This window comes from Solanum dulcamara, chromosome 12 (assembly GCF_947179165.1).
Source record: "Solanum dulcamara chromosome 12, daSolDulc1.2, whole genome shotgun sequence".
Taxonomy (NCBI): Eukaryota; Viridiplantae; Streptophyta; class Magnoliopsida; order Solanales; family Solanaceae; genus Solanum; species Solanum dulcamara.
In genome coordinates this window covers 2,193,971-2,209,263 of record NC_077248.1, presented here as the reverse complement: position 1 = coordinate 2,209,263, position 15,293 = coordinate 2,193,971, and the positions used below count along the sequence as shown (strand labels likewise).

The 15,293-nt window shown below is 37.2% G+C and overlaps 3 protein-coding genes across 3 annotated transcripts; 2 read left to right on the top strand and 1 right to left on the bottom strand.

Moving 5' to 3' along the window:
- The first annotated feature begins 2,182 nt into the window (after positions 1–2,182).
- LOC129876768 (calcium-binding protein CBP-like) lies at positions 2,183–5,143 on the top strand. Its single transcript, XM_055952262.1, has 5 exons — positions 2,183–2,900; positions 4,274–4,320; positions 4,437–4,612; positions 4,738–4,756; positions 4,850–5,143. The coding sequence occupies exons 1-5, from the start codon at positions 2,237–2,239 to the stop codon at positions 4,952–4,954; spliced, it is 1,011 nt and encodes a 336-aa protein (XP_055808237.1). The 5' UTR covers positions 2,183–2,236; the 3' UTR covers positions 4,955–5,143.
- Positions 5,144–6,511: 1,368 nt separating this feature from the next.
- LOC129876180 (eukaryotic translation initiation factor 3 subunit E) lies at positions 6,512–10,937 on the top strand. Its single transcript, XM_055951529.1, has 8 exons — positions 6,512–6,854; positions 8,280–8,434; positions 8,637–8,864; positions 8,997–9,118; positions 9,580–9,799; positions 10,114–10,256; positions 10,435–10,572; positions 10,673–10,937. Exons 1-8 carry the CDS (start codon positions 6,644–6,646, stop codon positions 10,770–10,772), a joined length of 1,317 nt encoding a protein of 438 aa, XP_055807504.1. The 5' UTR covers positions 6,512–6,643; the 3' UTR covers positions 10,773–10,937.
- A 649-nt stretch (positions 10,938–11,586) lies between these two features.
- Positions 11,587–14,443, bottom strand: LOC129877050 (cytokinin dehydrogenase 1-like). The gene is made up of 5 exons (XM_055952527.1): positions 13,612–14,443; positions 13,339–13,466; positions 12,589–12,849; positions 12,245–12,507; positions 11,587–12,163 (listed from the first exon to the last, which is right to left on the bottom strand). The coding sequence occupies exons 1-5, from the start codon at positions 14,240–14,242 to the stop codon at positions 11,836–11,838; spliced, it is 1,611 nt and encodes a 536-aa protein (XP_055808502.1). The 5' UTR covers positions 14,243–14,443; the 3' UTR covers positions 11,587–11,835.
- Positions 14,444–15,293: the final 850 nt, after the last annotated feature.

The following is a 15,293-nucleotide window of genomic DNA, read 5'->3' as shown; positions in this document are numbered from 1 at the left end:
CACAATAAATAATTATTTAATAATTATACTTTAGGGAAGCTGATAAAAACAAGGGCAAATATGAATCAAATGGTTAATATCGAGGGTAATTTTGAGCCAAAAGATTGACGTCAAGGGTATTTTGAGGCCAAAAGTAGGTTGGAGGATAATTTTATATCAATTCAAATAGTTGATGGATATTTTAGGCCATTTCTCATAAAAAATATACTTATTTGAATCTCAAAATCTAAAAAATGATATATAAAATTGAGACGGAGTAAGTACAAATTTTAAATTGACTTGTTGCTTTCGTGCGCGTCATCCACTTGGGTGCGCTAGCTGATTTTATAGCTCCATCTGTCAATAACAAATATCTACTTGCTACTTTGTACCAAATATATTACTACCCCTCTATATGCACACAATTACGACAATACCTTATGTAATGCAAATTTCATATCTTAACCATTCATTTTTTTTTTTTGGTAATTAAACTGATTGTATTAACTACCAAAGTGAATCATTACATAGCAACAAGCTTAACACTCAGCTTGTTAGTTCTAAGAGAATCTTCACCTAGAGCATAACGGATTTAGAATATAAAACTATGCATCATATCTCTAATCCTAGAAGGTGCTCTAACACATGCTACATATGAAGTCTCTTTAGCAATATCTTCCCAGCTTCTACTTCTCTTCTCAAACGTTCTCCAGTTCCTCTCGATCCAGATGTTATAGGTAAGTTCTGAGTAGATTAGTCTGAATATATGGGCCCTTCATGACTTACCCTTGGCTCTTTGTATCATCCAAACAAGGTGGTCCTCCCACGTAGTAGCAGCAACGCACTGTATTTGCATCCATCTAGCAATTTCTGTCCATACATTCTTTGTGTAATCACACTCCACAAAGAGATGCTCTCTAGTTTCTGCATATTTCTGGCAGAGGGTGCAGGTTGGATTAATTTCCATTCCCCACTGGAGAAGTATGTCCTTGGTTAGCATTTTACCATGCATAAGCAGCCAAGTGATGAATTTTGCTTTTGATCTGGCTTCATTTCTGAACATGATGCATTTCCATTCTACCTTTGGTCTATTCTGCATATTATGGTAGTATATCTATCTGATCATACTTCTTCCTGCCTTAGGTTTCTGCAGTTGACACAAGAGAGATCTAGCCTGAAACAATTTCCTTACTAACCAACTAGCTTGCTTAGGCACAGGAATACACTCTACTAGTTGTCCCTTGATATAGTACGTGCGAATACATTTGATCCAGAGTTTATCTTGTTTGTGCGCTATGTCCCAGAAAGATTTGGCCAAAGCAGCTTTGTTCCATAAAGTTATGTTTGTGAGATTCAGTCCACCAACGCACTTAGGTGAGCACACAGATTCCCAAGCCACCAAAGCCTTCTTAGTGATGGTGCCACTACCAGACCAGAGGTAACTCCTACAGTGAGCATCAATAAGCTGAATTATTTTACTAGGAATGCTGAATAATTGAGCCCAATAGGCTTGGAAGTTGGATGCCAAAGATCACTAATCGAGCTCTCCATGCATGGCTGCATAGAATAATTTCCTGACAGTCCTAAAAGAGATTCGGGCTGTGATCTTTTCCACTAGGGGCTTCCATTGTAGGAAGGATGTTTTCTTTGTAGCTAGTGGTATGCCTAGATACTTGAAAGGCAATTCTCCATAGCTATATCCCAAATGTTGAAGGATTATGAGTTGATTGTGTGCACGAACTCCTCCGAAGTACACTGAACTTTTACCTAGGTTGGCTTGCAATCCTGATGCTTGGGAGAATTGTGTGAAGCAGGCATGTAGAGCCGTTATAGAGGACAGGTCTCCTCTAGCAAAGAGGAGCAAGTCATCACCAAAACATAGATGACTTATGTTTAGCTTAGCGCATCTAAGGTGAAAGTGAAATCGCTTGCACTCTTTGAGCCCTACTAAGTTTCTACTTAGGTATTCCATACCAATGGCAAAAAGAAATGGGGACAAACTTGTATATCTTAATTATCTTTTTTTTTTTACTAAATATACTTAATATTGAGGTTGTTAATTGAGAATAAATATTTTGCCGACTCTTTTGATGTGCAAAATCCGCGGTTACTTAACGAAGTAGACTAGTGGCAACCGCGTAAATAATATCCAATTCCAGGACCTTTCTACAAGTACTATTTATATGAGTTGTCTTGTATTTTAAATTTTTTAATTACGAAATATTTTTTTCCAATTTCTCCCTCTAGCTTTACAAAAATGTCCGGTTACCCGCACAATGTTCCCGGCTACGGTTACGGCCAGCCACCGTCATCTCAGCCGTACTCCTCTGCCCCATACGGTGCTCCACCGCCGTCTTCAGCTTCACCCTACGGTGCTCCACCACCACCGTCTTCAGCTTCACCCTACGGTGCTCCACCACCGCATTCATCATCACCCTACGGTGCTCCACCTCCGCAAAGTCACTCCCCTTACGATCCCGTTCCTTCACCATACGGCGCCGGAGCACCGCCTTACGGTGATCCGCATAAACCCCCAAAAGAGAATAAACCACAGTCTTCCTCACCGTACGGTGGGTCAGGTTACCCTGCCCCACCTCCTTCAGCTCCTTACGGTGATCCGAACAAACCACCGAAGGATAATCACTCACAACCGTCTGCTCCTTATGGTGGATACCACGCGCCACCTCCCTCCGGGCCTTATGGGGCTAGTAGCCCTTTTGCGTCTCTTGTGCCCTCTGCCTTTCCACCGGGAACCGATCCGAATGTTATGGCATGTTTCCAGCTTGCTGATCAGGATGGGAGTGGGTTAATCGATGATAAGGAGCTGCAGAAGGCGCTTTCTTCCTATAATCAGAGCTTCAGCTTGAGGACTGTTCATCTCCTTATGTATCTCTTCACCAATACCAACACTAGAAAAATCGGTAATAATCTTAATTCCAAATAATTGGGCTCAATATTTACATACGAATGTTTTCAATTTTTGCCATCTATCATAGAATTCGAAGGAATTGACGATGAATTCCGTGCTTAAAATGTTAGATTGTGTGCAATTACTGATGAAAATATGCAGTATACAATTGATTTATGATTAAAAGTGGTTGAGAAAAAAGGTCATTTGGAGTAACCATTTGTAATAAACAAGTAATTTTGATTAAGATTTTAGGGTTTGTTTGGTACGAGGTATAAAGGATATTAATTCTCGGATTATTTTATCTTGCATTTAGTTAGGGTATTAGTTAGTCCTGGGGTTATTTATCCATGGAATATCCCAGTTCATGGGATAACTTTATCTATCCCATACCGCATACCAATACAATACCTTACGGTTAGTTGTATTGGTGAGTCATCCTAAAGTGTATATTGGTCAGGAAGATATGACCTAGAACAGGCCTATAAGACTTTGGTATGGCCATTCCACAACCTGTGCAGCAGAAATTCCTGTATGAATTGCTTTTTATATCCTTGTCTAGGATTATGTTGTTGTTGTTGTTGTTGTTGTTGTCTAGGATTATGTGGAATAGATTGAGTTTTGTTGTTCCTTTGAGTTGATGACTGCCTGGCCATTTTACTTCTTCTGAATTGGACATGTAATGAACTAATGTCGTCAAGGGAGAAAAAGTGTGAAAAGACCCTGTTGGTCCATTGATGGGGGGATGCAGGGTGGGGTTTCCATATAAAAAAAAGAAATAACATTTTTTCAGCATGGAGATCTTATACAAAGCAGATTAGAAGTTTCTATAACTTATGAAAGTGTAATCTCAACCGAGCATTATCTTGTTTAATTTAATACTGTCTTGTACTATCAGTTCTCTTTGAAAGGATGCCTGAGAGAATATGGTGATAGCGTCCGAACTTCCATTTATACTTCTCTCTTATTTCCCTCTCTTCCTTTCTCCTTTCCTTCTTTGAAGTTAGAATCTCGTTAGAACACCTGTTGAGCCATTAGGGTGGCAAAATATAACTGCCTACAAAAATGAAACTTTGTACATTGATTATTCTACTTAGAAAGTTTTGTTTCAGCATCTGGTTGTAAATGAATGTGTGCTAACATCTGCTCTAGACTTCCCTTTTCCTCTACGTTTTTTCAAGAGGAAAGATGAATGCAGAATTATTCCCTTTTACTCTATATTTTTTTATTCCCAATGTTATTGGTTTTTGAAGTTAATCAAGAGTATCATTTAATGATGTTGATTGAATTTGAGTTGTAGATATACCTTTATGAAGTCTCTTTCTTTGTTGAGCATTATAGATCTTTTCCTTTTTCTACCTGTTGATCTATTTTCTGCCCTGGCAGGTCCCAAAGAATTCATTTCAGTGTTTTACAGTCTTCAAGAATGGAGGGTAAGTTAAAGAATCTTTTACGGCCACCTTTGCACTTCTTTGTGTTTTCCGTTTTGCTTAGGAAAAAAGAATCTCCCTTTGTATGCAAGTTGATTGGAACTTCCTGTGTAATGCAGGGAATTTTCGAGAGATTTGACAGGGATAGAAGTGGAAGAATTGATTCATCTGAATTGAGGGACGCGTTGCATAGCCTGGGATATGCTGTATCACCTTCTATCCTGGATTTGCTGGTCTCCAAATTTGACAAAACTGGTGGAAAGAATAGGGCCATTGAATATGATAACTTCATCGAGTATGTTTCTGCATCAATGCAAATCTTTCTTTATATTGTTCTACTAATATCTTTATATCTTCTCTTTTATTCTATGCTTTGCTAATATTTACGCTTTGTGCTTTCGTTTCCTTTGCTTGATTTAGGTGCTGCCTCACTGTTAAAGTAAGCTACAGTAACTTCATCTTTTCTGGCATTCATGTACCATTCTATTTATTCATTTTTTTTTCCTCACATAGGCGTTCATATTTTCTGCAGGGGCTAACTGAGAAATTTAAGGAGAAGGATACTTCATATTCTGGCTCGGCTACGTTCACTTATGAGTCCTTCATGCTAACCGTTTTGCCTTTCCTGATCGCTTAGACGAGGCATGTGAATTTTACAATTACGGGTGGTCTTACTATGACTTTCCAGCTTTGATTTCATTTGTTTTCAGGAGAGATATGTTTGCTACTGTTGGTTTTTGTAATACAATCTTTAGGCTGAAGTTAAATCACTTCTTGTAGAAGTTGGTGTGTTTTGCAGCAGTTAATGGGATATTATCAAACTAAATCCTTTCTGTGTTTCATTTGATGTGTTCACGTATTCCAACATATTGTTGACAACTTAAAGCCTATTTGGGTTGACTTATTTTTGGGTCTTTCTATGCTAGGATAGCTTTGAAGCAATTATAAAGTATTTGGATGAGATTAAAAACGGGGTTTTAAGCTAAAATAACAAAAATAAGTCAAAAAGTTATAATTTAGATCCAAACAGGTCTCATTGCTCTTCATTACTTGACAAGTTGTGTCATTCAATTAGAAAAAAGGATAGATAAATTGGGTCACTCAATTAGAAAATCGTGCCATTCGTTCGCCTTTCTCCTTCCTCTTTCAATCTCGCTTGCCAAATATACAAATACATACATATATCAATGACATATATATAATTATTTGACAAATATACACATACAAATTGATAGGTATACATACACAATTCACCTCTCTCCACTAGCTGCCCTCTCTAGCTTGCCTTTCTCCTCCCTCTCCCAATCTTGCTCTCCTCTCTCCTCCCTCTAACATGTAGCTATGAATCATAATTAGCAAACTATAGCTATGAAATATAATTAAAATATTGGCTATATACGAAAAATTTTCATTTATTTTAAGATTGAAGGATTGTGCTTTATACCATGAAGCTTATTTGAACTGAATCGCAATATGGGACTTTCCAAAGTAATATAGCCCTGTTTATTAAAAACAACATAAAGTTGGAAGAACAACAAGAAATACAATGTCAAGTCCTCACATATTTTTATGAAGAAGATAGATTTGAATGCATATTCAATTATTAAGATTTTGTCTTTCAATTTGACTATCAAATAATTAAGAAAAATTATTTTTATTTTTATTTTAGTATATGAATGTATGTAACTTATCTTTATATAAAAACTACTCCTAATAGTATATAGAGTTCAAAAAAAAATGATAATTGAACATTATATTAATAAGAGAGAATTTTTTTTAGCTTTATGGTGCAATAAAACTATTTTGATGAAGCACATTCTAAAGGTTAATGAAGATGGTGATAGTTCGCAATGATGATTGTAAAGTAATACTATAAATAATTATAGTGAGTACAATTGAATAGCTATATTGATTGTTTGTAATGAGGTAATAGTTGATGAAATAAAATAATAAACTAGTGATGATGATGGAAGTCGATATTACATATGTTTAGTGATGTAGTATAAGCGACTGATTATAATGATTGAAAATTGTGATTTAAAGATAGGCTAATAACTAAGATGATGAGCGCTAGTGATTGTAAACGGAAGGTTGGTCAAACAGGTTATTAGTGGGAAATATAGCAAGTCTACCATAAATATCCTTTTAAATAGTAGTCCTATTTAAGTTGGGTAAAGGTAACAATACTCAAAAGACAAGGGGTGCGTTTCAACAATATCTATTCCATAGAGAGAAAAACAAAACCCTAGAGAGCTTTCGTCTACAGATCCACTCTCTCTCTGTTCCTGCAAAGCGGCGAGCTTTCTCGTTGCTAACAGCAAAAATCATGGCGGCGAAGTACGACCTGACGCCACGTGTAGCGCCGCAATTGGACAGGCATTTGGTGTTCCCGTTACTGGAGTTTTTGCAAGAGAGGACACTGTACCCAGATGAAGATATACTCAAGGCCAAGATTGAGCTTCTTAATAACACCAACATGGTTGATTATGCTATGGATATTCATAAGTCCCTCTATCACACCGACGATGTACCTCAAGGTATCATCTTTTTTCACTTCCCTTCATATTGATGTGTGTGTGTGTTTATAGGGGTTTACGTATTTGTGAATGACAATTGATTTGGTTCTTTCTTTATTAATCGTAATACTTGTGCCCTTTTAGCAAAAGGGGTTCTTTTCTTTTGGGTTGGTGTAAATTTTATGGATATAGTCTTTAGAAGTTGTCTTAAGTGTTGTCCTTCAAGATATCTCTTTCCCCCCCTTCATATTGATGTATTTTTATAGGGGTTATTCACGTATTTGTGTGTGGCAATTGATTTGGTGCCCTTCCTGATTGAAATACTTTGTGCCCTTTTCAGCATTAAGTTTTTTTTTTTTGGTGTGTTGTTGTCTGTGTTGCTTCGTGTGTGTTTCTATAGAAGTTGTCTAAGTGTTGTCCCTCAAGGTATCTCCGTTTTCCCTTCATATTGATGTATGTTTATATGGGTCCACGTATTGGTGAATGCTGATTGATTTGATTTGTTTCTGTACTAATCTTAATACTTGTGCCCTTTTAGCAAAAGAGGTTCTTTTTTTGGGGGGAGGGGGGAGGGGTGGGGTGTTGTAATTTTGATCAGTGCGATCTATAGAGGTTTTTTCTGTATAGTTGAGGTATAGGAGTAACAATCTGGAGACCTTTTTCTCTTCATATCAATGTTATGTTTATAGAGGTCAGCTGTTAGTGAATGTCAATTGATTTATTTCTTTATTAATCTTGATACTTGTGCTATTTTAACAAAAGGGGTTCTTTTTTTGTGGGGGTGGTGGTGGTGGTTAATTTTGATGGAGATGGTCTCTGGAAGCTATTTAGGAGTTGTCCTGAGGGGATATCTGTGTAGCTGAGGTATAAAGTGATAATCTGTAGAACCCAGGTTTGAATCCCAGCATTGGTGGTGATTTACGTGCAGTAGCTATGATTCTGGACTATAGTAGGCTGTTTAGTAGATTAGTAGAGTTGGGGTCAAGCTAGCTCTGACACCATTGTCATAAAGTAGTTGTTCAGATTTTCGGCTAGGTTTTGTTCTATCTTTTTTGGGAGGTGTCTCTTTGGTTTCTGGCATTCTTTTGAGCTGTTTAATCATTTTTGCTATAACTGTCTTTTCGCTTTTTTTGGTTTTGTTCCTCACTCAGATGTTGATTTGGTATGTGAGTTAATTTTGGTGTTGTTGTCTGGGTTCTCTATTTGAGCTTTACAGTTTATATATGCAATATATGGTGTGATTAAAGCCTAGTTTTCTTGGTGCACTTAGATTAGATAAGCTGTTGGTATGTGTATTTGTTTTCGTACCAAGTTTATAACCGTTTGCCACTTGCCCTTGGGGATTTCTTGGTTATAATTGGTTTTTAGTTTAAGCAGAAGTGATTTTGGGAGTTCCTTACATGTTTAATTCTGCACTGTCTTTCTAATTGCTGTTTGATTATTCAGAAATGATGGAGAGGAGAGCTGAGGTTGTGGCAAGGTTGAAAGCACTTGAGGAAGCTGCAGCCCCTTTGATTACTTTCTTGCAGAATTCCAGTGCTGTCCAGGAGTTGAGAGCTGACAAACAGCACAATCTTCAGTTGCTCCAAGAGAGGTACCAGGTGCGTAGGTCTAGTCTGGTTTACATGATTTAAAGTTCCTTCCTTTTTAGTACTTGTGAAAGGGATTAACCAACAGAAGTTGTTCTCTAGCTAATTTTGTGAATAATTTTTTTATATTTGATTAGCAATGATCAATGCATTTTGATCTAAGAAAACCCTCTGTTCGTTCTACTAAATAATTGGCTTTTGTGAACCTGTGCAGATTGGTCCAGACCAGATAGAGGCATTGTATCAATATGCCAAATTTCAGTTTGAATGTGGAAACTACTCTGGTGCTGCTGATTATCTTTACCAGTACCGAGCCTTGTGTACAAACAGTGATAGGAGCGTCAGTGCATTGTGGGGAAAGCTTGCGGCGGAGATATTAATGCAGAATTGGGATATTGCACTGGAGGAACTCAACCGCTTGAAGGAAATTATCGACTCAAAGGTAATATTATGCATATGTTGAGTCGACTATCTGTCTGCTTGAGTTGGTCTTACAAGTTGAGTATCTAGCAGGAAAAATGGAGTGATGCTCGGTTTGTTACCTAGTGTACTAAGAGTGTCACTTGTCTTGCAGAGTTTCTCTACTCCGTTGAATCAAGTTCAGAATAGAATATGGCTAATGCATTGGAGTCTATTCATCTTCTTCAACCATGAAAATGGCAGAACACAGATCGTTGACCTATTTAACCAGGACAAGTATGCCAACTGTACTTTAGTTGCTATTGCTTATAGATGATTTGTTTTCGTTTGTTGCTTCATTTTTGCTTTCCCCATCTTGTTTCAGCTAGGCATCTTTTCCGATACTATCACCTACAGAGGATGATGTAGAGAAATATTTTAGGGAAGTTGCGATTACTTAGTTCTTTCCCTTAGTGGGAAAATGGAGCCGTGTAAACTAAATGAAAAAGTAGGAACGCAATCTGGAGGGTCAGAAACACACTGTATTTTATGTTTGCATACAGCAGAATATGTTTGAAATATTATTTTCCTTTTTTCTAAATGTTTGAAATTTATACTGCTCCTCTTGTGGCAACATACATTAAGATGGTATTTATTCTTGATGCTTTCCGATTAAAGTAGCTGTTATTTTTTCTTTTGTTGATATGATCTGGATTTACTCTTCCCTTTGAGCTTTTCTAAATCCTGAAGTCTTGCAGATACTTGAATGCCATTCAAACAAGTGCTCCCCACTTGCTGCGATACTTGGCGACCGCATTTATTGTCAACAAGCGGAGAAGACCTCAATTTAAGGACTTTATAAAGGTTATTCAGCAGGAGCAATACTCTTGCAAAGATCCCATCACAGAGTTTTTGGCATGTATTTACGTCAACTATGATTTTGATGGAGCACAGGAAAAGATGAAGGAGTGCGAAGAGGTAAGCTTTCACGCCTAGTTTATCTGCTTTGATGCATGCTCAAATCATAGTTTTATGATTCATTCTTGTATATCAGAAGTAGAAACTAAACTTTGCTGTAAATAACTTGTAATTGGCTTTAAGATGATATATGAAGTGAGGATTGTGTTCTGAAATAAGAGGTGAAGGACTCTTCTGTGCAAATATTTACAAGTTCTGTAGAACTTGGACATACTAGTTTCTATTACTCGTAGCCAAGTACGTTTAGTATAGCCATTGATTTCTTCCTGTTAAATGCATTTTTTTCCTCCTTTTAACGTGGACGCTTTGTGCAGTTAATATTGAATGATCCTTTCCTTGGAAAAAGAGCTGAAGAGGGAAGTTTCTCTTCTGTGCCATTGAGGGATGAATTCCTTGAAAATGCTCGCCTTTTTATCTCCGAGACCTACTGCCGTATTCACCAACGCATTGACATGGGGTATGTAGCTAATGCTTCAAAGTCACTTTCTAAGATCTATTTTGGGATTCCTTCCCACTCCTATTGGCCATAGTTTTTTTGTAATATTCTATATACCCCATGTTGTCAGGGTACTGTGCTTAAGAAAGGAGAATTGTGCCCATTTTCTCACCATTTTCTTTCATTTCATATATGGCAGGGTTCTAGCTGAGAAGCTAAACTTGAACTATGAGGAGGCAGAGCGATGGGTAGTGAATCTTATTAGGACCTCAAAGCTTGATGCTAAGATCGACACGGAGACCGGGACAGTTATAATGGAACCAAATCAGCCGAATGTGTAAGTTTAATGCAGATATACCTTATCGAAAAGTTCAATGCAAATTTGTTTTTGCCCCATTTTAGCGTACACCTGATGTTATGAGCATTGTCTTGTTCAGGTATGAGCAGCTCATCGATCACACCAAGGCCCTTTCTGGACGCACTTACAAATTAGTCAGCCAGCTTCTTGAACATGCACAAACGCAGGCTGCTCGATAGTTTGATTGAGGAAGTTAAGCCCGTTCCAATTTTGCATTGCTCCCGTGCCTGATTAACACCTTTATATTTAAGAATGTTCTTTAGTTTTGTCTTTTTAATGCCTGGATTTCCCCTGGAGGAACATTTTGAGATACATGATGAATTATTATATATCTTTTCGACTCACTTTTCTTCTCTGTCCTTGCATCGTCTCCATTGGAAGTGGAACGCCTCTGTATTTGTATACTCGTTTTGCCTGGGCTTAAATTTGTCTTTGATTGGTATTTTCTGGGCATTATGGTTCATATGATGCTTACTCTTTGCACCTAATATATAAAAGCAGCAAGAAAGAGCTGGAGAATGCAATAACAATTAATAGATGTTTTATGAAATTGTCAGTTGAGTTTCATATTTTTGGCCCCAGTACCCACCATAGAAGGATCAACCTTCAACTTATTTATTTAATGGTGACTCCACCACCAAAACATTCCTCTTAATTGAAGATTCACTTAATTTTAAGGTGTAGTTAATGTTCAACAAAATGGTCCTTTTGGAAATTATTGTCATCTTTCATTAGTTCACTTCCATCACATCTTCACTTGTGTTTGCTTAGAGCCCTCCTTCCATGAGTAGGTACTCCTAAGGTGTTGAACACACCTTTTCACTTTATTGTAGCTTTTCCTTCAGGAACATTCACAATAGATTTAGCGCGCTTGACAAGGAGGTGCAGGCAAAATAGCAGAGCTCTAATGCAGAAAGGAAAGTAAAGATTAAAAATATGCATAAAATGCACTATATCAATTCTACATTGCATGAATTTAATGAAATATTGAAAAACAAACTGCTCATTTAGTCTGAAAAACTACCACCTGACCACTTAAGAATGTATATTTGTTTAACTAAATTCTTCACCTAATAACCAGATTTTCATAAACATATATTATAGGGATGACCGTGGGGTGGGGCGGAACTTAAAGCCTCAAAATTTTAACCCGCCCCGCCCCACTTAAGAATGTACATTTGTTCCTCACACTTTGGAGCAGGATGGTCATTCATCTAAAGCTAAAAACTCCTATGTACCAAGTTATTGTTGTTCACAGGCTGCTTGCTTTCTGAAAATCCTCTGTCCTGGAGCAAGTATAGTGAAAGGGTCATATGTGAATTTCCTCCTAACAAATGCTTCCCACTGAGGACCAAAATGATTTTTCCACTCTTCTTGAGTCTTGTGATTTGGCAAATATTGTTTCATTCCAATATGCGTTTTCTCACAAAAACTTAGTATCCTTTTGTTCTGATCTATAATATGATCTAATCCATCCTTTCCTGTTGAAGATGGCATAGCGGATGATAGGAACGCGATCAGGTAAAAAACATCTTCATCAGGTGTAACCATTGATGTTTCTTTTCTCCACCTGTAACATACATCATCCGAGATAATTGTTAGGAAAATGTGTATTATTAGGAGATTTTGTTAGTTGTGAAGAATGTAATACTTTGATTTGTTGACGGGGTAGATGAGTATAGGACCATTGCTTGTGTCAGTAAGAATCTTCCCAAAAACTTCTTGTGCAAAATCAAGAATCCTGCTTTTTGGTATAAGAAGATTTAACCATGGATGAGGAACATCCCACAACCCCTTTTCTTGTAGTTTCATCTGGGAGACATGCACTCTATCAAGGAATTCCACGTAGGAGACTTCTGATAGGAACAACGTGAATCGGATATAATTCAACTTTGACAAGAGGACATCAATTTTCTGTAGCATTTACGAAACAAGGTCAATATTTTGCATGAGTTATCAAATCCTGGAAAGTTAACCGATTTTAAAGTATTTAACCTTATCTGTACTATCTGTGTCTTCTGGATTGAAGTATTTGGCAACTTCTAGGCAGAATAAAACTCTACCCTCTGAAGTGAAATTGCTAGCTAGAAGTGGATCTTTAGGATTGAAAGTAGACCTCCAGTCCTTAAACAATTCAGTTCTGTTGATAATGACAAATCCTTCAATATAGTCAAATGTATCTTGAGATGATATCAAGTTCTCTTGATCTTTGGAAAATGTAGCAAAATCTGAATACAACACTCTAATCCACTTGACCTGTCAAGAAAATAGTTTTAGCAATGCTGAAATGCTTATCTTTCTTTTTGATCCTAAAGTAATGGCCAAATACATAGACAGTTCGTCAAAGTTGGCTCAAGTTTTCATTTTGACACTTTAACTAAGGCCAGTACCTATCGAGCATTCCAACTTTAGATAAAGTCACACAAGAGATGAGGTTGAAGTGTTCGATAGGTACTGATGTTAGTTGATATGTCAAAATGAAAACTGGAGCCAACTTGAACGCTCAACTGGAGCCAACTTCCATTGATGGTGCCTCAAAGTTGGCACCAGCTTTCATTTTGACACTACATATTGAATGCTCCAACCTCAGAAAGTCACATGAGGGATGAGGTTGGAGTGTTCGATAGGTACTGGCCTTAGTTTAAGTGTCAAAATGAAAACTGGAGCCAACTTTGACGGGTCGTCTATATATGTATTTGGCATAAAGTAATCTATCTGCTTTGGTTTGGGGAGTTCAATGTCTACCTTCTTTGGTGCTGTTTCAAGAGCAATTCTTGCCTTGGTAATAATACCAAACTGCCCTAGTCCTCCTAGTACACCATGGAACAAGTCTGCATTCTGCTCCTCTGAACAAGTAATCACCTCTCCTTTACCTACAAGAAGATAGATTATCCAATATAAGCACTTGTTTATAAGCACATCAGAAGCGTAGATATGCCAAAAAAGTGCTTATAAGTTGGTTTGATCAACTTATAAGCTTATCCAAACACCTTCTAAAACGGTTGTGCATGAACATACCAGTGACAACCTCGAGTTGGTAGACGTTATTGATCTGAGGTCCGTGCTTAAAAGCTTGTCCACTGATCCCAGCATTAGACAAAGTGCCACCAACTGTGAGGTGAAGATAATCAGTCCAAGATTTAGGTGCAAGCCCAAGTTTAAAACTTTCATGCAGGACATTTATCCAAAGCTCTCCAGCAGAAACATCAACATAAGACAATTCCTCAATCTTGAACTTCATTGCTGGTTCTTGAAGTGATTTCATATTAATCACTATTCCTTGATAAGCTTGAGATTGGCCTTCTAAAGAGTGTCCATGACCTCTAGCAGCAACAGTTAAGTCTGTTATAGTACCGATTTCGAAGACATATTTTATGGTGGAAGATATATCAAGAACTGATTTTGGATACAAAATTGCTAATGGAAGGAATTGGCATCTATTGCCAAAGTCTTTGGCTGCATAATTTAGTTTTTCAAAACTAAGGTACCCTTCAAGTTTCAATTGTTTCAATGATAGACTTGAAGGGGTGGCAAAATGATGATTACAACAGATCTTACTTCTATTGATTGAAAAAATGTAGAGTATGAATATAAGCAATTTTAGAAGTATATGCTTTTGCTTAAAGAAAAATTGTGTTGGTGACTTCATTTTTCCAATAGAATTTTGGAAAAAAATTGCTTTTTGCCTTTTCTTTGATAGTATACAGAGGTGTTGAGTGGGTTCAAAAATAGGGAAGGCGGTGAAGAGAATATATAGGGGTATGTTTGAGAAGTCATTGTCAATGTTGGGCACTTGTGATCAAGGATTACCATGTTTTTATTGTTTGCATATGGATGCTTTGGGAAAATCTATGATCAGATTTTGGCTCAAACCTTTTTCTTTTTTTTTGAGATTGAAGAGGAAAATTTCACCTATTGTTATATTGTTATCGGTCGAAGGAATGGATTATTGTGTTTTTTTATCGTCTTGGATAAGTTTTACCTCATGAGCTAGATTTGAGATTTGAGTTAGGCTCAATGTCCATGTTTCTTAGCATTGTATCAAAATTGAATTTATCTGTATTCTTGATTTATCCAATATTTGGGCCCACTCTTTAGATGTCCAGCGTTGGGTGTGCGGGGTCAAGAGTGTTAGATTGTCCTACATCGGTTGGGGTATTGAGCTATTGTCTTATTATATGACTTTGTACGATTCTCGCTTCATGAGCTATCTAGCCTTTGGGGTCGATTTAACACCTATTGTATATAAGTACTTCCGACTATATCAAGCACTATGTGTGCGGGGCCAAGAGTGTTAGATTGTCCTACATCGATTGAGGTATTGAACAACTATCTCCTTATACGGCCTTGCACAATACTCGCCTCGTGATCTACCTAGTTCTTGGGGTCAAGTTGACACCTATTATTAGTACTTCCCATTATATCAACTACCATCTAACAGTTTACTGTCTTATTGCTCTTTTGAGCAAAATTTTATCTGCAACTAAAAGATCTTTCTAGTTTAGGTGAAGATATGACACCATTTATATGAAATTGATAAGTTCTATTTTACATTGTGTTCAATGAATCATACACTCATAATGCCTACAATTATTTGCTCATTCTCCCTTGTATTCACCCCTTTTCAACTTACTAGACCAAAATTTTGAATTTTTTCTTCACATGTATGAGCACTACTGTTAGATGTATTGTGTCATCTT

Coding starts and splice junctions, on each gene's coding strand:
- LOC129876768 (XM_055952262.1), top strand. CDS start 2,237: ATGTCCGGTTACCCGCACAATGTTCCCGGCTACGGTTACGGCCAGCCA. Junction 2,901..4,273: donor TACCAACACTAGAAAAATCG/GTAATAATCTTA, acceptor CTGCCCTGGCAG/GTCCCAAAGAATTCATTTCA. Junction 4,321..4,436: donor ACAGTCTTCAAGAATGGAGG/GTAAGTTAAAGA, acceptor TGTGTAATGCAG/GGAATTTTCGAGAGATTTGA.
- LOC129876180 (XM_055951529.1), top strand. CDS start 6,644: ATGGCGGCGAAGTACGACCTGACGCCACGTGTAGCGCCGCAATTGGAC. Junction 8,435..8,636: donor TGCTCCAAGAGAGGTACCAG/GTGCGTAGGTCT, acceptor GAACCTGTGCAG/ATTGGTCCAGACCAGATAGA. Junction 8,865..8,996: donor AGGAAATTATCGACTCAAAG/GTAATATTATGC, acceptor CTTGTCTTGCAG/AGTTTCTCTACTCCGTTGAA.
- LOC129877050 (XM_055952527.1), bottom strand. CDS start 14,242: ATGAAGTCACCAACACAATTTTTCTTTAAGCAAAAGCATATACTTCTA. Junction 12,850..13,338: donor TTGAAACAGCACCAAAGAAG/GTAGACATTGAA, acceptor TTTTCTTGACAG/GTCAAGTGGATTAGAGTGTT. Junction 12,164..12,244: donor TACCCCGTCAACAAATCAAA/GTATTACATTCT, acceptor TGTATGTTACAG/GTGGAGAAAAGAAACATCAA.